This window comes from Henckelia pumila, chromosome 1, assembly GCF_033568475.1.
Source record: "Henckelia pumila isolate YLH828 chromosome 1, ASM3356847v2, whole genome shotgun sequence".
NCBI classification, from domain to species: Eukaryota; Viridiplantae; Streptophyta; class Magnoliopsida; order Lamiales; family Gesneriaceae; genus Henckelia; species Henckelia pumila.
The window spans coordinates 90,997,316-91,021,397 of record NC_133120.1 but is presented as its reverse complement, the minus strand read 5'-3'; the positions used below and the strand labels follow the sequence as shown (position 1 = coordinate 91,021,397).

Sequence of the window (24,082 nt, the reverse complement as noted above, 5' to 3'; positions counted from 1 at the left end):
AAACATAATCTTTGAGTTATTACATAATTTAAATGATTTAAAATATTACAATAATATAATACAACTAAAAGCTACAATTTTGCATACATAAGCACACGCATTAATTCCATATGAGTCCACACCTTGCTCCAAATGTCATATTATTTATAAATTACTATATGATCACATTCTCACCATTACGAATCAATTAATTACATGATATATATATATATATATATATATATATATATATATATATATATATATATATATATATTCAATAAATGATGATGCATACGACTTCTTGTTCATCAATATGGGCTTCTGACTTTTTAAGTTTCGTGATTCCAATTAAGCAATATTTGTGAGTGGAATTAACTTTAGTCGTCGCCATGCTCGGATCATAGAAACTCCATGCATATTTGTTCTTGATCAAGCTGCAAATTAAAATGTACGATCCCATTTTATCAAAAAGTTTTAGCCGACACGAACGCAAAAGATTTGGGTTCATTGCGCTGATTTTGTGCTTGGTTTTCGCATTGAGTATTTGTTCTACATCTTTCAAGAATCCATTGCATCCCTTGTCACTGAGTAAGTCTTCTCTATACTTTCAAGAATCATGAATCTACGTCATAAAATTTTAGAAAAAAAAAAATTTCGTATCCGTTTCGACCATTTGAATATGTTAAATCATCATATATATTTTTTAAAATTCCCATCTTTAATTTTAGGGTCAAATTTTGTTTAATTTAACCTCAAATTTTGTTACGAATTATTGCAGTTGGCGATGGTGTTGACTTGGATTTGTCCATAAATGATGCAGAAGACATGATTTTAGAAGATGATCACAAGAGTAAATATTCCTCCGAGCCAATAGGTAATTAATTAACTGCATCACGAGCAAGATTTATATACATATATATTACATGGTAATTATAATTTTTTCATCTGAATATAATGCATGAAATTTGTTGGAATTATTTATATTTTTGGCATGGCTACAGTTAACAACGATTCAAATTTCCAAGCATCCATTGGGATTAATGAAAATCTAGTCCTTATTGTGAACACAAGTACTGCCATCTCCCAACAAACAGGTATGTAATATGTTCGCTATTGCTGATCAAAATGCATCCGTTTGTTCATTAATCCGTTAGGAGATGGGTTAAAAATTTTGGTCTTTAATTTCTATTGTTATTTTTGTTTTTCAACAATTTTTGTCATTTTTTCTAGTATTCGCTAGTTGATGTGCCGACGTTGACGTTTGTACTGTTAATTATATCAACGATTGCGATGAAAAATTACTAAAAATAGTAGTAATTAATTAGTGAACCCAAATTGCGAAGAACTAAATATACATGACTAAGAAAGTGCTTGCAATCACTAAAAAAAAGTTATTATTAGATTTTGACTTAAAAAAATCACTTTTGTGTGTTTATTAAACCCAAATTATGTGTTAGCTTATGCTTAACTTAATTAAAATCCAAAATCTAGTCATATGATGATTATGATTCTCCAAAAGTAGTTATAATAAAAAAAAGTCAATGTTAAAATCACTCTAATCACTTATTTATCAAACACTACCCATTTTGATTTTTAAATTTTCACATTTATTTCCAAACACTACCAACTTTTGATTTTTCTTAACTTTTTTATGGTTTATAAATTTAATTACTTCTACAAAAACATAATATTTTGCAAACACTCCCTAAATATACAATTTTTTGTAATAAATATATCACTATAATTATCTCTACTAATTTTTTTAGGTTGCGCTTGGATTGAAGTATTTCAAATCCATGGATTTCAAATGCAATTTTGTTTTTTAGAGAAGAAACACCATAAACATCAAATACACTTCTTTTATGTTTGTCAGTATGATTATTCATGATAGTTATGATGAATTTTAATTTCATCCAATAAAGTGGTGATTTGGAATCCATTTTACTGCATCTAAGTAATGTGTAAATAATTAAATTATGAATTTAAATTTTTTCTATGTTTCATTGTTAACACTAAAATAATAATCAAAATCCATGGATTTGAAATAATTATATCTCAGCGCAATCTTAGGGATTTCTTAATCTCAGTCCCTAGCATCTTTAAATTTTCCTCGGGGTTTAGTTGGTTGGATATAAATTGATTAAAATACAAGTTAGATAAAATATTATGGAAATCGTCAATATGTTAGGAGAATTTATTAGAGGACGGCAATGGAAAAATTTTAAAATTGAATTTTGGACAATATTTAGGGAATGGGGTTTTAAATTGTAAGGAATTAGATTTACTAATTTTCGTTCACTTGGAATATAGAGTACACGTGACTGATTCAATTCACTTTAACTAATAAATTCCTTAAAAGCGATCGATCTAATGTAATAGCTGCATGTACAAAATATCTTACATATATTTTCAATTTTTTTAAAAAAAAAATCATAAATTATACGAACTTGAAATCGCAAAATTCTTAGAATTTCATACTAAAAAATATATAATTTATAAGCTGTGGAAATATTTAGACGACACGATCCAAGAGTCAAATCTTGAAAATTAATTGAGGATATATATGCCCACCACTCATCTCAAATTCTTGATCTTTGTAACAGCTGTCAATTATACAAATTTGCCCATATCTACGACTACTAGTGAAACCGGAGAAAATGTGCTCGTTGTTAACGACACTAATAATGTGAATATCCCCCGTCCACAAGGTAAATATTCGCTCTCTATATTTCCATTTCATAACATTATATATAGATATATATTTGAGTACATGCAATATTATTTTTCACTTATATGTTGTATATGAAACGCGAACTTATAATATATAAATCTATAGAATTAGATTGAAAATTTCATAATTTAAATATCTTGAACATTTTTCTCATGAATTTATTTGTGAGAAATTTATCTTTTCCACCAACTTGTTCAATTTTAGTTTATGTTTTGGTTAAATAGCTGATGTGAATAATGTCGGGCAATACAGACATCATGATCATATCTAAACCCTATAATTGAAACAAAATAGTCGAAAATTGAAAATAAGTGTAGCAAAACAAAACTTTGAAATCTCAAACAACTAAACCAAAGATTGGATTGAGAAAAAAAAATTTAATTTTTCCTTGTGAATTTACTTTTGTAGATGCAAAATGGACAGATACCTTTTCTCGTCACATACGTGAAAGCAAATGACATATAATTCGGACTAATAATTAACCATGGCCTCTTGATTTTGCAGATATAGAAACAAAGAAAGTGGAACCTATATGCAGAGTACAAGAGACAATGGCTGATTATTGTGAGATGGAAGGGGACATTAGAGTTCAGCCCAATTCCACCACAATATATTTGGTAACACCTCCTTCCAACACACCAAATCCAACGAATTCTTGGACCATGCAACCTTATCCCAGAAAAGGCAATCCATACGTGAAACATTGGACTGTAAAACGGGTATCGGACGGGGACGGGGACCGGGACGGAGACATCCCGACATGTACACAAAACCACACCCATCCCGCCATAATTTTCTCGTTAGGGGGTTTTTCTGGGAACTATTTTCACGATTTCGCGGATTTGATAACTCCATTATACTCAACCTCGTACCGTTTCAAGAGGGAAGTTCATTTTCTAGCAAGCGATCACAAGTCGTTTTGGGTGGCAAAGTTCCAAGGATTGCTCAACAAACTAACGATGCATGAAATAGTCGCTATAGACACAGAAAAAGAAGTTCATTGCTATGATAAACTTGTTGCAGGTCTCATATACAACCAAGAGCTCATAATCAAGCCGGTTCTGAAGCAGTCTAATGAGCCCTCAATGGAGAATTTCAGGCGACTCCTACGAAGAACTTTCTCCCTGGAGAGGAAAAGCGCGATCAGGTTAAAGGCTAGAGACGGGACAAGGCCTCGGTTGATGATCATAACGAGGAAAAGAACACGAATCCTAACAAACGAAGGTGAAGTTTCAAGTTTGGCACGAAAACTAGGATTTGAGGTGGTCTTAGCAGAGGCAACTTCGTCTAGCAACATGTCAAGATTCGCACAAGTCGTGAATTCTTGCGATGTGCTGGTGGGGATCCATGGGGCGGGGCTAACTAACATGGTTTTCTTGCCGGATAATGCAGTGTTGATTCAGATAGTTCCCTTGGGGGGTATCGACGGATTTGCGAAGCTCGATTTCGGAAGCCCTTCTGCTGATATGAATATCAAGTATTTGGATTATAAGATACGAGCTGAAGAGAGCTCTTTGAGCGAAAAATATGCAAAGGATCACCCTGTTTTGAGGGATCCTTTTTCTTTCCATAGAAATGGTTGGGAATCGCTTAAAACTGTTTACTTGGATAATCAGAATGTGACTATTGATGTACATAGATTTAGAGGCACGCTTGCCAAGGCTTTAAAGCTTTTGCGTCACTAAGTTTACATTTCTTATTTTTTTAAATCGTTCTATTCTTGTCTTCCATCTTCTAAGTTTCTGCAAACTTTGCCATTAATTCTTCATCAGGTCAAATTATGCTTAGTGGGAGAATGCATTTCGTTAGCGTATTCACATAAATGAGACCTATACGCCAGCTAGCCTTGACTGAGGGGTTAAGTAGTCCACAATAGTCATGTATCAGTATCACTACAACAATAAAATGTGTAACAATAAACATACACGATCAATGACACAGGGGCGGAACAGAATACGCGTAGAAGGGTTCGTTCATCAGCTCCACACTAGCGCATAACATGTATCATGTGTCAAATTCCAATCTTAGTCCGATATCATTTCAGTTTTTACAGTTCTAATCTTTTTTAGTGCATGCTAATGCGACGACGCTCTTCATTAGAGACGTCTTCTAAAATTGAAAAAAAAAAATAGTGAACTAAGATTGAAATTTTCCTAGCCGCTATCATCCCCTTCTCGGCACTGTGTCTTGTGTGATAACCTTCGCCACAAGGTACACAACACATAATCGCTCCAATGGGCCATGGCAGTGTATAAATTACCTGTGTCGTACAGAAGGCCATACCAATGAATATGATTAGCCGCTTTACTTCAAGGACATCACACACTACAATACCAATGAATATGATTAGCATGTAAAGTAAATGAGATTTTGTGTACAAGTACAATTCTGATGACGTCTCCATCAACATTTCCATCTGTAAACCCATGTATATTTTGTGTCTAGACTCGATCACACTCGAACAAGAGTCGGAAGTGCTACATTGGCTGTCATTGCATTTACATGTGACATGCATGCACTTCTGACTCCCTTTGCTGGACAGATTTGGTTTCCAATCATCGAAATAGTAATGGTTCCAAAACAATTAAAATAAAAATTCGTCACTTCACTTAACCACTGCCTAACATGGACCACCTGTGCTTTGTCCCCCTAACAATGTTCAACTTTTAGTCAACCTGCAATCATGTGACATTTAAATCTACACCTTGGTGGATACGAGATTACATTCAAGATGAAGAAGCTTTAAGAAACGATTTCAACTAAAAATAAATAAACTAAATTTATTGTACGAAACAAATAATATATAGTTCAAACAATGCATTGTGGTAAATAATAATGGAATTGAATTATTGGTTTGCATATGCTTGCTCCAATAATACGAATAAATAAAATTGTCTCGTTAATATGTTTACATGTATATAAACAATTCTATCATGTCATACATTCGGAACACTTCATAACTAAAAACCCAAATCGAAGAAATGTGTGGAGGAAAAGTTGCGTCCGAGAAAATGAAACTTGTTATTTCAGTGCTCATCTTGCAGCTTTGCTTTGCAGGATTCCATATTGTCTCAAGAATTGCACTAAATATCGGTATCAGCAAAGTTGTGTACCCTGTATACAGAAACATTATTGCACTGATATTGTTGGGACCTTTTGCCTATTTCTTGGAAAAGTGAGTTCACACACACACACATATTGTGGAATATACTAGTACTAATATTTGCTATATTTATCATTTTTTTCAAAAAAAATTGCAGGAAAGAAAGGCCACCTCTTACAATCTCATTACTGGTTCAATTCTTCCTTCTGGCATTGGTAGGGTAAGTCGAACTCAAGGCTATCCAATCTCTTTTCTAACTGTCGTCATATCTCCTATATTGGCTATGTATTACACTTTCCATCTCCAGTGTTGTGCCTATAACTATAAGTCGATAGGATTACATATACCGCAAAATATTATCAGTCTGGTTAAACAGGTCGATTGGAGGGTAGATGAGCACTGCCATTTTCTTAATCATTTCCCATTCAGATATCAGACTTGATTCAAAGTCAAGCATATGTCCCAAAATATGGACAGCTCCACCGCTGGGCTGGCGGCGTGGACCACTAAACTAAAAACGTAGCTGCATGAACATCATTCAAGTATTTTTTTTTTTTTTGTTTATTTTGTTGTTGTAACTCAAAATTCTTTAGCCGGCTATGAATTTCGCTTCACAGAATCACTGCAAACCAGGGATTTTACATACTAGGGATATATTATGCAACACCAACATTTGCATCGGCAATGCAGAACTTGGTACCGGCCATTACTTTCATTTTGGCAGCACTTCTCAGGTACATATTGCTTGTTTAAGAGAAGGTCAAGGTACGTAAAAGACAATTAAAAGAATTTGCAATTTTCAGGCAAGAGAACGTTAACATCACGAGAATTGATGGACTAGCAAAGATTCTCGGAACAGTCGCTAGTGTAGGAGGTGCATTTATAATCACTATGTATAAAGGCCCTCCTATTTTAGATCAACCATCAGAAACAGCCGGGGGTAATGTCTTGGAAGAAGGCACGTTATTTTCTTCCAAAAGAGTACAGAGCTGGACATGGGGTTGTGTATTTCTTCTAGGTCACTGCTTGTCCTGGGCTGGATGGATGGTCCTCCAGGTATGCTAAAAACTATGGTACCACCATACAATTCTAATTCGTGTTATAGAATGTACAAAACACACGGTTAAATGTAAGTCTTTAGATGCCCAAACGATGCACAAGATGCAATTCGTTGGTCATTGTTTGGAGACCCTAGCACTCATCATACCTGAAGAGAGATCACAAGGTTGTAGCATGTAATTGAGCCGTGACAACTATATTCACTTCACCACCCATCTCTTGTATCATGAAAAAGTATAACTAAAAGAACCATGTTATTTAACCATGTGGAGGATTACATTATGTCTGCGTTCTGCAGTCTGCAACATACTTGACTGCAAAATTACTTGATTATCATAGTTATGTTATAAGGAATAGCAGATTAACTGCATACATCCAGATGTATTCACAGGCCATTTAATTTTCAGTGATGATGATGGAAGAAAGGGATAAGTTATCATTTCCGATGAAAGTCTGATAATTGTAGATTTGTAGCAAATCAAACACCTAGTTATCAGTGGAGCTATGGCAGTTCCAAGAAATAATTTTTATGACAACAAAAGTACTAACATGAAACTCCAAACATTAAACATGCAGGCTCCTATTGTCAAGAAGTACCCAGCAAAGCTCTCGCTCACAACATTCACGTTCTTCTTCGGATTAATCCAGTTTCTATTCATAGCAGCTTTTGTAGAAAGGGATCCGAAGCATTGGCAAATCCAATCCAGTGAAGAAATTTTCACTATCCTATATGCAGTAATACTACCTACACACTTCTTGTTTGAATACTAATGTTAGTGAACTATTAGCATCATTCTTCTACTGTAAATGGATTGCAGGGAGTTATATCTTCAGGTATTGTAATATCTTTACAGACCTGGTGTATTCAGAAAGGAGGCCCAGTTTTTGTTGCCAGTTTCCAGCCAGTTCAAACAGTTTTAGTCGCTGGCATGGCATTTGTAATTCTTGGCGACCAATTATACTCTGGAGGGTATGTTAAGACATTGGATGAAAAATATTGTATGCATATAATCAACGAACGAACTTGAAACAAGTTGAAGTTCATCCAGACAAAATTTTTCCCAAACTAAATAAATTTTCCAATCTGCAGGGTGGTTGGAGCTGTCCTCATTATGATTGGCCTCTATCTAGTCTTATGGGGTAAAGCATCTGCAGAGACAAAGATTCAAATCCAACACAATGATGAAACATTGACAAAACATCTGCTACGGAGCAACAACAAAGGCCAAGAGTGCCATGGTGAAGCTGATATTCCATAACATTCTTAAGCCAAGTCAACACATGGTGATTTGCTCAAAAGCTACAATCCAATTTCATGGAACATAAATCCAATTGTTCTCAGAAAACCTTATCATCAAATATCTTAACATGTGTATCTTAAATGGAATGTTAGAATTTTCTGCACTTCAGAAACATTACCCGTTTTCTGGCCTATAAAACAAATAAAAAAGGCCACAGCAATGAAAACGAGCTGCACAATTACAAACTTCAAATGAAATGAATGCTGCAGTTTTGTGAAGTAGCATCCAAGCTCGGATTTGAATTTTCGATTCTAAAACTTTTCATAGTTTGGGTCAAGGACAAGCACGAGGAATTTATCTGTTTGTCCAGTTGATTTAGATAAAGAAAGATTGTAGAGGACGTGCAGTCATCACAAGGGCAAAAAGTTCTTTTTAGATAAGTGATCACAGTTTACCTGTGAACTTCATAGAGACAATGCGTGTTGATTAAGTAATAACAATTCTGAATAAACAAAAGATCAAGATACCAATCACTGAGAAAAGAAAAAAGGACAGTTTTAATTCAAAACAACCCAACATACATTAAACTGAAAGAAAAGCACACATAAATGTAACAATAGTATCATAAAAAGCAGTTTTCTCAATGACCAAAACATTTTGAGGCACCAATCAACTCTACCTCACAGTAACTATGTCATCAATCTTCAGAATCATTCGAACACACTCCGCGGCCAATGTAATCGCACTTGTGCTCACCAAGAGAGGCTGCACCACATTCTCCTCCAAAATATTAGTGATCTGGCCCTTCCTCACATTGATACCTGCGTTTATCTCACCCTGTGCATGCCTATTCCTCAGCTCGGTCACAATAGCAATTGGGTTTAACCCTGCATTCTCAGCCAAAGTGTATGGGATAACCTCAAGAGCTTCAGCGAAAGCTTTCACGCAGTACCCTTCCATTCCGTGTAGCACCTTCGCCCATGCACCCAATTGCCTTGATAGCTCGATCTCAGGAGCTCCACCTCCAGCAATCAAAAACTTTTTGTTCACCAAACACCTCACCACACACAAAGCATCATGCAAACTTCTCTCAGCCTCATCAATCACCAATTGATTCGATCCCCGAACCAGAACACTTCTAGTCCTCCCCATTTCCTTAATCCCTGTGATCTTCACCAGCTTCCCACCATCTCCCAATGATACCTCCTCAACCAAATCAGCAAACCCCAACTTCTCAGCACGAAAATGCTCGATGTTGGAAATAGGCAAGCAATTCAGTGTCTTGGTAATGAACTCTATCTCATCCCTCTCCACATCCTTGAGCACCAAAATCTTTGCCTTTGCCAAATAATGCAATGACAAGTCTGTAACCGCATCCCTCAAAATACTCTTCTGAATCAATAATACGTTGCAGCCGGTGGCTTTAATTTTCTTTATCATGCTTAAGATATAGTTTCTCTCCTCCTTCAAAATCCGATCCATTTGTGTGTAGTCAGACACCACAATGCTCTGCTCAATATCAGTTTTGGGGGGAGAAATCTGAAACTGTATCACCCCAATCTTTGCATTCTCCACCCTCGTCAATCCACCAGCAGCGTGACTAACCTTCTTATCAAAAACCAAACCTTTCACCAACACCGTGTCATCAACAGTACCCCCAAGTTTCTTCACAATCTTTATATCTCTTAGGTCAACCAGATCCGGATTCTCAGAATCCACCACAGAAAGCACGGCATCAACAGCTAAAGGGGCTAATAGTGTGGAATATTGTGAAACCACCTTTGAATTTAATGATGTGGATGCAGATTTTATCAATGAATCACGGTCTGTTAACTCAACAGGCACAGCCATTGCAGACAAAATCTCGACAGCTTTAATCGAAGCCTTGTTTAGGGCGTCGGATATGACAGTGGGGTGAATGCCGGAGGTGAGAAGGGAGAGTGCGGATTTGAGTAGAGAACCAGCGATAACAACGACTGTAGTGGTTCCATCACCGGCGACGACATCCTGAGACTTGGACAGCTCGACGAGGAACTTTGCGGCGGGTTGGAGGACTTCCATCTTGTTGAGGATGGTGGCGCCGTCATTGGTGATGATGACTTCGCCGGAGGAAGTGGAAATCATCTTATCCATGCCTTTGGGACCGAGGCTGGTGCGAACGGCGTTAGCAACGGACTGAGCGGCCGCGATGTTGGCCATACGGATGTCATCTTTCCGCTTGTTGTCCATGAATGTCTCCGTCTTCGGCTTCGATACCGCGGGTGCCGCCATTTTTGGCTGGATCCGAAGTGCGAACAGTGAAGTGTAAAACCCTAGAGAGGGAGAGAGATTTGTTTTTTAGAACGTTTACACGAATTTTACTATTGGGGATTTTCTAACCAATAAATGTGAAAAGTGATATATAAATACTAAAAAAAATTATATTTGAATATTTTTTAAAAACGGTTGATCCCGAAGGGGACCCCATCTCATATGAGTGAGAGGCCCATTGGCTCATTCGGGGGTTAAATCGAGGGATGTGCACAAGTAGGCAGAGACCTGAGGGAGGGAACAATATTGTCCAACCCCCAGAGCATACCCCCAATATTTCAATGAGAAATATGCTCCACACGACCGCAACGCTGGGGAATTTCTTCCCATGTCACCTCAGGCCTTACCAACTCGGCTATGCCCCTGTGGGCAATTATATTTGAATATAAAGATTTAAGGGCGTGGTTTACATTATTAAAGTTTTTAACTTTATAAAAACGATGCAAATCGTCTATAACAACATTTATCGTAACACTCCTAAAATGATGGTGCTTAGTTAAAAATTTAAACTTCATTTTACTCTATTTAAAAATGATAATCAATAACTTAATTAAATGAAATGAATTTTATTGCACTATATATTGAGTAAAAGAAGCCTAAAATACATGAAATATGCTTCTAAATAATCCAAAATAAAATAAATAAATATTAAGTGAGAATAAATAAATTAATAAATATATGTCATTTTTTATTTTTTTTTTATTATTATCTATTTGAACTTGACATTTTTTAGAAAGAGTAAGAGAGAAGTAGATGAAAATTAAGTGTGGAGACAATAAATTCAAAGTAAAATACAAAATTTTATCCAAAAATCTCCAAATTTCTACACAATCACCCTATTTCACCAAGAAACATTTTGGTGAAGAAAATCCAAAACCCCATTTTCGAAATAGGCTCCAAAAATCATATAAAATCCAAACTTCGTTCTTTTTTCGAACCGACTTCGAATACATGATCTATGCTAGCTCAACCTATCATGATCATCAACCAAAATTTCAGAAATCGATCAAAATCACGGAGAAACTGCTGGAAATTTCCAAAAAATCATATTTTAGGTAGCTATTTATGTCTTGTTTTTATTCTTCTTATTGAACAAATTTTGCTTCGGTCACAAAACAAAAATTGTTCATAATATTTTCTAATTCAAAAACATGTCGACCGATCATCCTAAATGTTATCGGAAGTAATGTTTTTAGATGGCTAAAATAAGCTTGATCACCATCTTTGTTTTTCGAAATCTGGGCACGATCGGCTTGGGATTTTATAAACTTTTCTGAAGAAAAGTTGTAGGGCTGGCCAAGAAGAGGTTCCAAAATTTTTTTGGACCACGCGCCACTTCATTGGCAATTCTTTCGAATTCCAATCACTTCTACACTATTTTTAAGCATTTTAAGAAAGTTTGCTGATTTTTGAACTTTGCGTGTTAATTCATAATTGTTATAAATTTTTAAAGTTTTAATCAAGATTTCCGTTACAAGTCTTGCCAAAAAAAATGAGTTTAAAAGGTTCCAACATCCACTTCCAATCCTAACCAGTGTAAAATAAGTTATTGAGGTGAGCTTAATTACCGATTCTTTCGATATTATTATTTGGCATTAGGCCTGGAATTTACTGTAAAGTTTTATAAAATATAGTTTATTCATATATTGCATCATCTCGAGCATTTGTCGTCTTATTGATCATATTGACGGACATATTTCATATTTGATCTGTTGTTGGTTCATGTCTAGTTACCAATTGGTTATTGGCTACTAACTAAATGAATGATTGAATAACTGAATGAATGAAAGATTGGATGAAATGAGCCTGGAAAATGGTATATGTACCGAATTGTTAGTCTACTAAACAACGTGACATCAGTCCGAAAATGTGAGTTTATATTGGCTCGTAAATGATCGATTGTACATATCATACTTAGTACATGTACTGGAAAGTCAAGAATTGTACATGCTTCCGTTATTGTAAAGTTATTGTTCTGATTTTATCGCAAGACGGGGTCCACATTTATTAGCCAAAAAAGAAAATTGTCACGTTCTCATACAAAAGATGAGGGAGAAGTAAATAAAAAAAATAATAAGCAATTAAATTTGCCTTGCAACGAATATGATTCAGCTTTATGTAAGGGCGACAAAACCTAATAATATTGATAAAAGGAATACTAAAAAATCGTATTAAATGAATAAATAATAATAATTTTAAAATTTTAAAACTGGTGATGATCTTGAAATTTTAAGATCAATAATATTAATAATAATATCAAAATTAGAGAGAGACAAAATTCAAAGCGATATGAATGATATAAAGTTGGATTATAAAGCGATCCATTTGGGCTTCAACTTTCAGCTTGTGATGGCACCAGATGTTTGTATACCCATTGGGCCATTTGGGTGTTCATATAATGTTTGGGCTTCAACTTTCAGATATGGGCCCAATCAAAGCACAATTCCTCCTCTTTTTGGGCCACGACGGGACACAGTTTGGTTTGATCAAAATTTTTATTTCTTTTTAATGTATATATATTATAGAACCTACTTTAATTTGTATTTTTTTTACCTAATTAAAATTTTACACTTATTTTTATTTTTTTCTTGGTAATTGGGAGGGATTTGGTCTCTCGTGAGACAGTCTCAATGATCTTTATCAGACGGATCAAATCTATCCATATTTAATATTTACAACAAAGAGTTGTATGTTTGACTTAAAAAATAATACAATATAATGTGTGATCCAATTAAAATATTCATCGCACAAAATTTACCAGTTAGATTATCTCACAAGAGTTTTTTTGTGATTGGAAGAACCGATGGTTACTACGAGCCTCAAACCTCTTGTCAACAAAAGAAAGCTAATGTCACTCCGTTCGTACAATTAGACCTATATACGGACGGTAAACTAGCTACACAAGTAGGCAGCACATTAACTCGAAGCTTAGTCAACTCATAAAATTAGTTAGAAAGTGAATCTTTTTTTAGCTAATCCTATAGTTAAATGGATTGATAGGATTATTTGATAATCTTATATATTAGATATAAATTCGTCCAATGATATATATCATATTAATATGAAACAAGCCATTAAAATATCAAATACAAAATAAAAATACTAGTATATATTTCAAACATAAAAACTGGAAACTTAATCAATGCAGATAAAGCCAAAAGGAATGCTAATCATGTAGTTAGTATTTTATTACAAATACATTGGCCTATTGATTAAAGAGATGGAAACAACTTTTATCATTTTGAGCAGAGCAAGTCTCCCACACGATACGCAAGAAGACAAACCAAACCCCACTCACGATCCAGTCAAGCCAACCTAATTATGTCTGGATTTGGACAAAATTCGTTTCAAAAGTTTCATTGTTGTTATTATTATTATTATTATTATTATTATTATTATTATTGTTATTATTATTATATTACAGAATTATCTCTAAAAACTAGTCAAGTGTGAAATTAAGTAATGAAAACGTAATAATCATAGAACTATACATTAATTATGCACAACCACATCGCATTAAAAATATTGGAACAAAAATATCAGGAGTTCATTTTAAAATGGGCATGGTACTTCACCAAATTTAGTCAAAGAAGAATAATAAAGTACTTTTTTTTTTTAAGAGAGAATAATAAAGTACTTCACCGAGGGGTTCTCCCTGTTTTTCCTTTTTTCCATGGAAAAAAGAGGAACTTTACCAAAAATAACAAATGAATAGCTAGCTATATAGTAATATTCTATTATTGTATCCAATTATCTTTGTTCTTTGTATTTTATGGAGAAAATCACGAAGTTTATGTATAAGAGAGTGTTTGTAACCGTTAAAAAAATTAATTGTTATGTTTTGAATTTAAAAAAAATTACTTTGGTATGTTTTTTAAATCTATATTGTGCGTCAGTTTATGTAATTGAAATCCAAAAACTAGTATCAAAAAGTGATTCTAATAAAAATTTTAATATTAATCACTTTGGTTCTTTTTGGGCACGTACTTTAAAAACATTTAGTGTTTTATAAGTAAAAAAATTAAAGTATGTTTTTGGATAAATTTTTTGTAAAATGTTTTTGATTTTTTTAAAAAAAAATGTTATACAATTATAGTTTTTAAAGAACAATTGAGATGTATTTTTAGATGTTTTTAGAATAAAACTATGAAAGATAAAGATTGACAACATTAATTTTGTGATGCTAAAATATTTTTATATAATATTTGTTCAAATATATATTTATTTTAAAACAACTTTTAAAATATTTTATATAAAAATTTTAACAAACACTTTTATAAAAGAGTTTTACAAGTACATGCCCAAACGAAATCTTATTTATTAAACACTACCCAACTTTGTTTTTTAGATTTTCACATTTGTTTTCTAACTATACCAAGTTTTTGATTTTTCTTCACTTTTTTATCTATAAATTTAAATTCTGCAAAACACAATTTTTTTTTTTTGTAAACACTCATTGAGAATGAATATGGATTATTCGATACACTTTCAGCAATATCCAAATTTATAGGTTGGACTCAACCATTAAAACCGTCATCTTCTCTGGTTATTGTTATTTTAAACCCATTCCGTTGATTAAGCCACATTTATTGTTCTCTCCATCCAATGTTTTGTTAACATCATCAAACATTTATATCACAACAAACACGAAATATAGATTATAAAGCATCCATTTTGATGTTTACTTTCTAGAAAATATTTTGACTAGATAAAACATAATTTTAGAAAAGGTTGAAAATTTACAAGATTGTAACGGAGGAACTAGATGCAAATCAGCAAATGTCGAAAATAAAGCTCAATCAATCAATTAATTGATAATTGATATAGTTAACCGAATAGTATTACGCTAATCGTTGTTGACCTTTATTGTTTGTGGTGTTGTATTGTATCGACGAGTATTTATTATAATTTTTTAAATTAATTTATCAGTGTTAATTCAGAAGTCATTATGCGTTAAATTTTTGAGATAAATATTTTATTTATTTGACACAAAAAAGTATTATACACATAGATCGGATCGACCAAATTTTTTAAAAACAGTTCTTATTTTTGGCAATTATCAACAAATATATATAACCTCAATTTATATCTTTAACTTCCAAATTTCACACACAATAATAAAAAATTCATTAACTCCAATATACTTGCGTTTCATGTTATTACTTAGGCCCCGTTTGATTTTAAAAGCCAGGCCAAAAAGCACTTTTTTAAGTGTTTTTCAGTTAAAAAGGTGTTTGGTTAACCAAAAAAGTGCTTAAATAAGCATTTTTTAAAGTCAAAATTAGAGCTTTTTTAAAAGCAAAAAATTATACCTTTTAAAAGCACTTATTTTAAAAAATCACTACAAAATCCAAACGGGCTCTTAATATAATACTAAAATGGATGATCTTATCACAAATATCTCGACATTTAAAATAAACAACGAGTTTAATAAATGATAAGTGATAACTAAAAGGACAATTTTTTATGAAGGAAATTACAAAAATAAAATAATAATAACTATATTTAAAACTTTTTTCTTTTTTAAAAAAATGTGGATGTATTTTTACAGATACAGGTATCAGCATCTCTCAGTTCCCATCTTTCTTCCCTTCCCTACATATGACCACAAGCATACTCAGCTTCTGAACTCGCAAAATGTCTATGTTGGCTGCAGAAGACTCCACCATTGCTGAGCCCACCAAGTTCAGAAAGCCCAGAAACGCGAACCCACGAACAGATCCGACTCTTCTCCCTGTGAACCCAACCATTTCATCCATTCTCATCCCCGATAGGAAGAAAAACCTCACTTCTTCCGCTTTCAGAGGACTGGGCTGCACCTCCTCCTCACAGGTCTCGGTCCCCGAAGCCATTAGAGCATCGGCCAATTGGGAAGCCAAGAAAGTGAAAAAGAAAAGGCTCAAGACCACGAAAAGTAGCGTCAGCAAGTTGTTCTGTAATAACCATTCTGCTGTTGCGAATGATAGCAACAATAACTCCAACTCACTATCTCAATCTTCGTTCTCATTGACACTGTCATCAAGCTGTGTGGGTGTTCCTGATGTTTGGTGCGGTCCTGGAATTGGGCTGAGCACTGATGTTGCTTCTGTTGATTGTGCTGTTTCGAGAAGGCCTCCTTCTGTCCCAGCTAGAGGCAAAGTTGATGGCCATGGGGTTGACAGGATTGTTCTTGGTCAGAGGGAGGTGCTTATCTTTTTCCTTATGTATTTATTTTTCTAGGTTGTCTGGCTTTGACTTTCTGTTGTTCAATTGCAAAAATAAACAGTACTGAAGCACGTTTTTGGCTTTTCTGGTGTTCAAGCATCTGTTTTTGTGGTTCCCTATCTCGACTTATTACTGATTGCTGGTGTATATTTGGCTCGAGATCGAATTTTTATGAGTAGTCTATGTCTGTTCTTCAAGAAATTGTAGGGCAGTGCTGAATTTGTGATTCCCTTGTTGAGGTACCAAGAAAAGGGCCACCTTTGATTTATTGAGGAACCTATACGATATACTAATTGGTGAGCTTTGAGGTCGGTAGTACTACGAGCTAACATAAGCTATACAAGAAAACACTCAACAAATTTGTATCTTTGTCTTAGCTCCAGTTTGGACTGAAGTATCTTTCTTACCCGTCCTTCCGAAAAGGTGTTTGAAATGGCATTCCGGGGAGAGGTCTGAAGTGCTTTGAAGGAATAATATACCATCGGTGACTGATCTCACCATTGGAGTTGGGTATGGATAGCAAAACGAGAGATATGACCTACTAATCGCGGTGCCAGAAAGGCTTATCACTGTGATTTGGTGAACACTCTGCATTCTCCATTAAATTCTGGTGGAGTGGCATTGTTGCTGGGCCTATTGTTTTCTTAAGCAGACGAATGACAATTTTTCCCTTTTGACTTACTCATACCTGTGTCCAAGACTGGACATGTTCCTTTTGCGTAACTTATGTTCATTAGTCTTGTTCACAATCACTGGACCATTTTCCATGTCTAACCATTTCACCTGCATGCATGCCTTTATTTTGCATATATGTTCATGCTTTCAGTTTTTAGATAATCAAGGGTGCTTGGTTGCTTCCTTTAAAGCTACAGCGTTAAATATTGAACCCCACACTTTTACTTTTGGAGTGGATGCTACGGGCACGGGTCTTGATTCACTTTTGTAATTTATCAGCGCTCACCATGTTCCATGAGGAGATTGGTTGCCTCTGATGATATTCCTCTTACTGAATCTGACACAGCAGCAGGAGTGCAACGCTTTCGCTCCGATGTTACTGGAATTATACATCATCAGCATGCCAGACATGGTTTCAGTGAAGGTCTTGCTGAGGTTTGTCTTTCATTCAGCTTTTCCAGTAGGAATCAACCTGTTTTGCGTCCCAGAGGATATTTTCACATAAAATATATTTCATTTGCTGAAATTCATAGCACACAATTTTCTGCAATGAATTAATCCTACGTTAAATATCTTATCTTGTGATAAACCGAAGAGTGTTCAATTTTGTGATTGCTAAGATGAGTTTTCTGTGCAGTTGATCATCCTAATTCTTAGTCTTTATCAAGGTTCATACAACCTGCCCAGAGCTAGAAAGTTCTTACACCATGAAAAACTTTTGAATGTTTAAGATTTACGTTTGACTAGTTATGTTGTAGGACTGTGACAAGTCTTTGGTATAATTCTTGTGTATATTTGCTGAATAGATTTCTCCGCTACAAATCTTGGCAAAAATAAGAAAAGACATCTAATTAACTTACTGTCTTTCTGTAGATCTGTTGGGTTTGATGTTGCTTATTAGATGAGTGTTTGATTCATGCCTTTAACTTTTGGCCGGACTTTTTGAAAACTGTTAGAAATGAAACTTGGACCTAACTCACCTCAAAAGGTGGCTCAAGAGGGGAGGTTTGTCCTAGTCTATATATTAAACTCCCAGACAATTCATCCAACCGATGTGGGACAAACTAAACACACCAACACACCCCTCGCACGTCCAGGAATGAATTGACTGGAACGTGCAGATCAAATTAAATGGGTGGCCCAATTATGGGACGGGTGAGGCCAACTATGGGCCGTCCAACACATAACGATGGAACCCGGGCTTTGATACCATGTTAGAAATGAAACTTGGACCTAACTCACTTCAAAAGCTAGCTCAAGAGGGGAGGTTTGTCCAAACCTATATATTAAACTCCCAGGCAATTCATCCAACCGATTTGGGACAAACTAAACACACCAACAAAAACTAAGAGAATGAATTTGAATTCATCCAATAACCGAGATTTGAACTTGCAGTCTTAATGTGAAACCATCTGGCAGGATGCAATTTATTGTAATGGAAGTGTAGAGATCTTAACAAACACCTGTTGTGACGAAAAAATTATGCAAGTGGATTAACAACTCTCTTTTCTGTAGTGACTAGTGATGCAAGGCCTTAACAATCTCATGTTTGTTAAGGATCTTAAAATCTTACACTAAATTGATGCAAAGATGCTTTCTGTTTCTTTGGTTAGGTAAAAGAATTCATTCATAACATAAAATTTATAGAAATACTCTGGGCATACCTAGGTGTTACATCCGAGTCAATAATTATTTCCTGAAGAATTATTTGGTGTAAGGTAATCCATTGATTTCTATAATTGCACTGTGATCACGCAGATAGTGATGCTGCAAACTAGTCTTCTTGTTGGAGGACGGCCTTATGGACGTGACCAATTCAGGGATTTGAGGCTTGATGTCGATAACATGTCCTATGAGGTTTTTTTCATGATTCCATATTTAACTTTATTTATATTATTGACTCGCACAAATCTTAATAGATATCCCTATATACGCGTTAATGCAGGAATTACTGGAACTAGGAGACAGTATCGGATACGTGAATACTGGGCTACGAGAGGACGAGATGACAAAATGTCTGAGAAGTAGTAAACTTGCATTATCTGATCATTTGTCATCCCGTTTTGTCTTAGACATGGAAAGGAAATGCAGTATATGCCAGGTTGGACGGTCTTGCAAATTTTATCTATGTTTCTTGAATTTTAAATGGCAGAAATATAATGAAAAGATAATGCAACACAATGTCGGATTTACATGTCTCAGCCATGAAGACTAGATCCAGTCACAATGTCCCTAAAACTGTCACTTAAGAATACAATAACCCCATTTTTATGCGAGTGAATCTTGATTAAATACGATTGAAAAATGTTTTTAATCCAGGAGGAATATGAAACGGATGATGAGACGGGGAATTTGAACTGTGGACACTCCTTCCATATCGATTGCATAAAGCAGTGGCTTGTGCAGAAAAATGCTTGCCCCATCTGTAAAACAGCAGCTGTTTCTCAAATATGAGCTATGTTTCTTGCTCACCTCAAATTCTTGTGGCACTTAATTTTTTCTGTACAGTTTTCTGTATCATTGAATGAAAGTGTGTGAGATTATAGGTGCTGTGATGTATTGATGTTTCTGGATATGGTTGCCATTTTTTCTTTTGGTTTGTTGGAAGTATTACTCAAGTTAATTTGAAGCCGGTATTCATTGTAATCGAATGGATTGGTTTCTTTGAAGAATTTCCTCCATATTTGCACCTAATGCAAATTCATGTTCGTTTGAAGCACTTAGTTTCCAATCCGTTGGAGAAACTTTAATCTCTATCAGAAATGTGATATTTGACTGTCTGGAGACTATTGTCAAGTTCGACAGTTTCGATGCACAACGTACAAGAAATATCATTAAATTTGAACACAATTCGGAACAGAACGGTGCAAAGAAAAAAAAGGCCCGAGGCAAGATTAAAATAAAATTTTCTTATATTAATTTTAAAAAAATTGATATTTACGTTCTATTTTTTATTATTTAAATCCTATTTGTGAATAAATTTGCACTGTATTCTACATATGAGTGGAGTGTATGCAACACAAACTAAAGTGTAAATATCAACTCTGGTTTAAAAAATCAAATATAATTGAACTATATGAAGTTATCTTTATATTTGTGAATATAATTATGAAATTATCCAAAAAATCACATTGAACCACCAAAACTCACGATTTAAGTGCTAATTTAATTTAGAAGCAGTTAATTTAGTCATTCAAAGATAAATTAAATAAAAATTCCAAATTTCAAAATTAAGTTTTGAAATTCGTAGCTTCAATTTATAAATTTTCAACCACGACATAAAATTAATTATAAGTATTAAAATCTAACATTAAATCAAAATTAGATTGAATGAGTCATAAATCAAATTTTAATGTACACAAAAGCTGAGAAGAAATTGATTGAACATCAATCTATAAAACTCAAGACTAAGAAATTCGATGATCAAAAAGAGACAATGGAAGTGTCGACGAAAAACAACGCCAAAATAAGAGGTGGTGAACGAATTAAAAATTGAACATATGAGTTTAGGGGATAGCTTTGTAGTTGACAATACATAAAATTTTTTCTATTTTTTAATAAATATTATAATATAATAATTAATCAAGATAATAAATAATATAATATTTATAATACATATAGATATATAATAAAATTTTTTAATAAATTTGGGGCCCACCCATTGTGGGGCCCTGCCAGTCTCGCCCCTGATTCGGAAGAAAATAAGCCAAAAGAATCTCACGTTCAATTTTCTTTTTACCAAAAAAAGTTTATTTTTTCCTAAAAAAAAAAAAGTTTATTTTAAAAAATTAGTTCTTTCAAAGAGGAAAAAAAATTAGTTGAAAACGAACTAAGAAGGCCCGGCCCAGTAGAGTATTAAGCCCAACTGCGAAATGGTTGATGCATACGTCGGTCCAGTTCGATGTTAAGAGGCCTGCAAGTACTCCAACCTTCTCCACTGAACCCTCGGAAGAGCTTGTCCGCCATGAGAGGAGCTCTGCTCAGAAATTTATATCTATGCTCTCGCAACTTCCAAGTCAAATCTACTATTTCCAATTGTTGTACGAATTGTTATGGTGGCTACAGGACTGAAAATGCGCCGTTGATCCGCCGTTTTCCTGCGACAATTCGATTTTTTTCGTCTGGAAATGACAACGATGAGTCGGAATCCAGTGTGGGGAATTCAGAAGACAAGAAAGAGGCGGGGAATGATGCAGGAGATGTGAGCAACAAAGGTAAATGATATTTATCTTTTAATTAACTTCGTTGATTGATCTTTTCCGGGTGCTGATTGTGAGCTGCGTGGTTTGTTATATGTTGTGTGTAGAATTAAAGCGACAGATAGAGGACTATTTCCACAACTTTAACGAGGAGGCACTTCCGTCGATCCTCGAGTCTATTCTGAAGAGAATACTCGTACGGACGCATGAAGACACAGATGATGAGTTAATGGAAGAGCTCCGCCAGAAACCGTTGGAAAATGTTAAGGATGAAGATTTCGAATCTGATTTTGAGGAGGCTCATGAAACTGACGAAGAAATTGATGATCTGTATAATACACGGGAAATTGTGATGAAGCGGATGACTTCTGATCCTTATGGCAACATGGATGACCGGAAGTGGGATGAAATGATCAAGGAGGCTACGGAGCACGGTTTTCTCAAGGATACAAGGGAATGTGAAGAAATATTGGAGGACATGCTTCACTGGGACAAACTTCTACCCGGTACCATTTTGCTCGTATTTCCCATTTCCATCTTGCTTTGATAAAATAAGCATTAGTTAGTTTGTTCTTTTTCATTGTTTATGCTTGTCAATATCGATCAGTTAATGAAGGTAGTTGGGGCGGTGAAATCGTTTAGTTTATCTATTATGATGTGTGATTTACTGAATAGCTGAACCGTTTTTCTGAAATCGATCTAATTTGTTATTTTTTTGGGGTTTAGCTTCCTGCTAGTAATATGAATACACGATTTACTTTCCAGCCGTAGAAGTTAGTTGCATACTTGACTATTGTCCTTTTGAAGAGATTTAACTGGATTTGCCTATTCCTTTCAGATATCAGCTGCAATTATTAGGCTTGTTTTCTAACTCTTTGGATGATGTGTTCTTGTGACCAGACATGTTGCATGTTATTTGAATTTATATGTGATTATGAGCTATGTGAAACGCAATACACCGAATTTGGGGAATTTCTAAGAATGAGTTGCCCTTGGGGATCAACTTGACAAAATCTCAGAAAAATTCCTTTTTTATTTTTCATTATGTGATATGGAACTGTTTTGGTTCATCCGTGTTATTTGAATTTTAACTTTAGGATTTGAGCCTTCAATTCTTTGGCAAGATTGTTCTCAGTTGACTTCATTTTGTGGTACCTTGGCAAATTTTTATAGTTTTCCATGGATTTCAGTATGTTATAGTTAAAACACTAGTTATTTCCTGGTGATGGATTTTTTGCAGACAAGATCAAGAAGAAGGTGCAAAAGAAATTTGACGAGATAGCTGATAGGGTTGAAAAAGGTGAGTTAGAAGTTGAAGATGGTTATGCATTATTTAAGGAGTTTGAAGATCAAGTGGTGTTGGAATGTACGGAACTGATGGAAGCAGAGGAATCTCCACAGTTTGACGGGACTGTTCCTGATAACAAAAAGGAACTTGACGATCCACCAGGTGAGGGACCAATTCTTAGGTGGCAAACTCGTGTCGTCTTCGCTCCTGGTGGTGATGCATGGCATCCCAAAAATAGAAAAGTGAAGTTGGCTGTTACTGTAAAAGAGCTTGGCCTATCTAAGCATCAGTTTTTGCGGCTGAGAGAATTGGGTGGAAAACGGTATAATCCTGGGAAAGATGAACTTACCATCACTAGCGAAAGGTAAGTCCCATAGCTAGCATTTTACTTTATTTTGTACATCAGTTACTAGACAGTATTCTGAATTTCTTCTTTAATAATTTGACCTTTAAACTTGCACGTTCATGAGGCTCTTCTGTTTTGAGATCGTGTGTATTTATGTATACGTACTTTATGAAAAGTGTTGCAAAAGGTAAACACTATCACTTCTTTATAAAGTTCCCGCGATGGCTCAAAACCTGCATGATCAATTACATGCTTTGGCATAAGATGTTCATTATATGCTTTGGTTCAGGTTTGAACACCGAGAGGAAAACAGAAAAGATTGCCTAAGAACCTTGTTTGCTTTAATCGAGGATGCTGGAAAAGCTAGGAAGCTAGTGGAGGATGCTCGAATTTCAGAAGTGAAGAAGAGGCTTGTAGCTAATCCGAAATTCATGCAGAGGTTGCAGGCCAAGACAGGAATAGCAGAATCTAGTCCAGGAACTACATGCTAACAACTGGGCTAAAGGGACTTCATGAAGAAATTGAAGATCAAGCATCAGTCTCTGGATCGCCCTCTGAAATATTGGCTCATTCTTGCAGAGAATACACTTGGCTGTATTAATAAAGACCGGCTGTGAAAACTATGGGTTTTAATTGCTTCATGTAGCTTTTGTAGCAAATGTGAAAGTAGATGAAGATTAATTTATTTTACCTTGTAAAAATATTGGTGTCCTTTCGAATTTCTGGCCCTCTCTTCCGCTACCAAGCTATGCTATGGTTCATTTAATCTCCAATTTTTCAGAATTTTAGTCTCGAATTCTGAACGGTCGAGTTCATAAGTTTGTCCCTTTTTCATTGCCTTGTCCTTTTCCATGAAAAATCTAGTTTTACCAACGCCAATTGACCACCTACATGAAACATGATCTTATTGAATTCAGCCTTGTATTAATTGCTTTGTGTGTATT

At 34.8% G+C, this 24,082-nt stretch overlaps 5 protein-coding genes across 8 annotated transcripts; 4 read left to right on the top strand and 1 right to left on the bottom strand.

Annotated features, from left to right (window-relative positions):
- The first annotated feature begins 283 nt into the window (after nucleotides 1–283).
- On the top strand, nucleotides 284–4,398 carry LOC140875900 (beta-1,2-xylosyltransferase XYXT1-like). Its single transcript, XM_073279730.1, has 5 exons — nucleotides 284–570; nucleotides 761–856; nucleotides 984–1,076; nucleotides 2,586–2,690; nucleotides 3,218–4,398. Exons 1-5 carry the CDS (start codon nucleotides 429–431, stop codon nucleotides 4,396–4,398), a joined length of 1,617 nt encoding a protein of 538 aa, XP_073135831.1. The 5' UTR covers nucleotides 284–428.
- Nucleotides 4,399–4,954: 556 nt separating this feature from the next.
- Nucleotides 4,955–10,471, bottom strand: LOC140878647 (T-complex protein 1 subunit delta). Of its 4 annotated transcripts, none has more exons than XM_073282278.1 (2): nucleotides 8,796–10,471; nucleotides 4,955–4,973 (listed from the first exon to the last, which is right to left on the bottom strand). In XM_073282278.1, exons 1-2 carry the CDS (start codon nucleotides 10,385–10,387, stop codon nucleotides 4,970–4,972), a joined length of 1,596 nt encoding a protein of 531 aa, XP_073138379.1. In that variant the 5' UTR covers nucleotides 10,388–10,471; the 3' UTR covers nucleotides 4,955–4,969. The 4 variants fall into 4 exon arrangements, with proteins under 4 accessions (XP_073138379.1, XP_073138363.1, XP_073138370.1 ...); XM_073282262.1 differs by lacking the exon at nucleotides 4,955–4,973 and adding an exon at nucleotides 5,697–5,827; XM_073282269.1 differs by lacking the exon at nucleotides 4,955–4,973 and adding an exon at nucleotides 7,817–7,838.
- LOC140878667 (WAT1-related protein At3g18200) lies at nucleotides 5,695–8,134 on the top strand. Its single transcript, XM_073282283.1, has 7 exons — nucleotides 5,695–5,888; nucleotides 5,974–6,036; nucleotides 6,434–6,550; nucleotides 6,620–6,872; nucleotides 7,452–7,610; nucleotides 7,694–7,845; nucleotides 7,966–8,134. The coding sequence occupies exons 1-7, from the start codon at nucleotides 5,695–5,697 to the stop codon at nucleotides 8,132–8,134; spliced, it is 1,107 nt and encodes a 368-aa protein (XP_073138384.1).
- A 5,515-nt stretch (nucleotides 10,472–15,986) lies between the features above and the next one.
- Nucleotides 15,987–19,989, top strand: LOC140874621 (uncharacterized). Its single transcript, XM_073277955.1, has 5 exons — nucleotides 15,987–16,609; nucleotides 17,585–17,740; nucleotides 19,064–19,162; nucleotides 19,251–19,406; nucleotides 19,625–19,989. Exons 1-5 carry the CDS (start codon nucleotides 16,064–16,066, stop codon nucleotides 19,757–19,759), a joined length of 1,092 nt encoding a protein of 363 aa, XP_073134056.1. The 5' UTR covers nucleotides 15,987–16,063; the 3' UTR covers nucleotides 19,760–19,989.
- Nucleotides 19,990–21,225: 1,236 nt separating this feature from the next.
- LOC140874878 (uncharacterized) lies at nucleotides 21,226–23,899 on the top strand. The gene is made up of 4 exons (XM_073278342.1): nucleotides 21,226–21,519; nucleotides 21,612–22,010; nucleotides 22,745–23,156; nucleotides 23,428–23,899. Exons 1-4 carry the CDS (start codon nucleotides 21,270–21,272, stop codon nucleotides 23,627–23,629), a joined length of 1,263 nt encoding a protein of 420 aa, XP_073134443.1. The 5' UTR covers nucleotides 21,226–21,269; the 3' UTR covers nucleotides 23,630–23,899.
- Nucleotides 23,900–24,082: the final 183 nt, after the last annotated feature.

Excerpts from the sequence above, each read along its gene's own strand:
- LOC140875900 (XM_073279730.1), top strand. The coding sequence starts at position 429 with ATGTACGATCCCATTTTATCAAAAAGTTTTAGCCGACACGAACGCAAA. Across the intron at positions 571-760 it reads ATTGCATCCCTTGTCACTGA|TTGGCGATGGTGTTGACTTG; the intron begins GTAAGTCTTCTC and ends GAATTATTGCAG. Across the intron at positions 2,691-3,217 it reads GAATATCCCCCGTCCACAAG|ATATAGAAACAAAGAAAGTG; the intron begins GTAAATATTCGC and ends TTGATTTTGCAG.
- LOC140878667 (XM_073282283.1), top strand. The coding sequence starts at position 5,695 with ATGTGTGGAGGAAAAGTTGCGTCCGAGAAAATGAAACTTGTTATTTCA. Across the intron at positions 6,037-6,433 it reads TTCCTTCTGGCATTGGTAGG|AATCACTGCAAACCAGGGAT; the intron begins GTAAGTCGAACT and ends TTCGCTTCACAG. Across the intron at positions 7,611-7,693 it reads TTTTCACTATCCTATATGCA|GGAGTTATATCTTCAGGTAT; the intron begins GTAATACTACCT and ends AATGGATTGCAG.
- LOC140878647 (XM_073282262.1), bottom strand. The coding sequence starts at position 10,387 with ATGGCGGCACCCGCGGTATCGAAGCCGAAGACGGAGACATTCATGGAC. Across the intron at positions 5,828-8,795 it reads GATGACATAGTTACTGTGAG|GGTACACAACTTTGCTGATA; the intron begins GTAGAGTTGATT and ends TTCTGTATACAG.
- LOC140874621 (XM_073277955.1), top strand. The coding sequence starts at position 16,064 with ATGTCTATGTTGGCTGCAGAAGACTCCACCATTGCTGAGCCCACCAAG. Across the intron at positions 16,610-17,584 it reads TTGTTCTTGGTCAGAGGGAG|CGCTCACCATGTTCCATGAG; the intron begins GTGCTTATCTTT and ends GTAATTTATCAG. Across the intron at positions 19,407-19,624 it reads GGAAATGCAGTATATGCCAG|GAGGAATATGAAACGGATGA; the intron begins GTTGGACGGTCT and ends TTTTTAATCCAG.
- LOC140874878 (XM_073278342.1), top strand. The coding sequence starts at position 21,270 with ATGAGAGGAGCTCTGCTCAGAAATTTATATCTATGCTCTCGCAACTTC. Across the intron at positions 21,520-21,611 it reads AGGAGATGTGAGCAACAAAG|AATTAAAGCGACAGATAGAG; the intron begins GTAAATGATATT and ends TGTTGTGTGTAG. Across the intron at positions 23,157-23,427 it reads CTTACCATCACTAGCGAAAG|GTTTGAACACCGAGAGGAAA; the intron begins GTAAGTCCCATA and ends GCTTTGGTTCAG.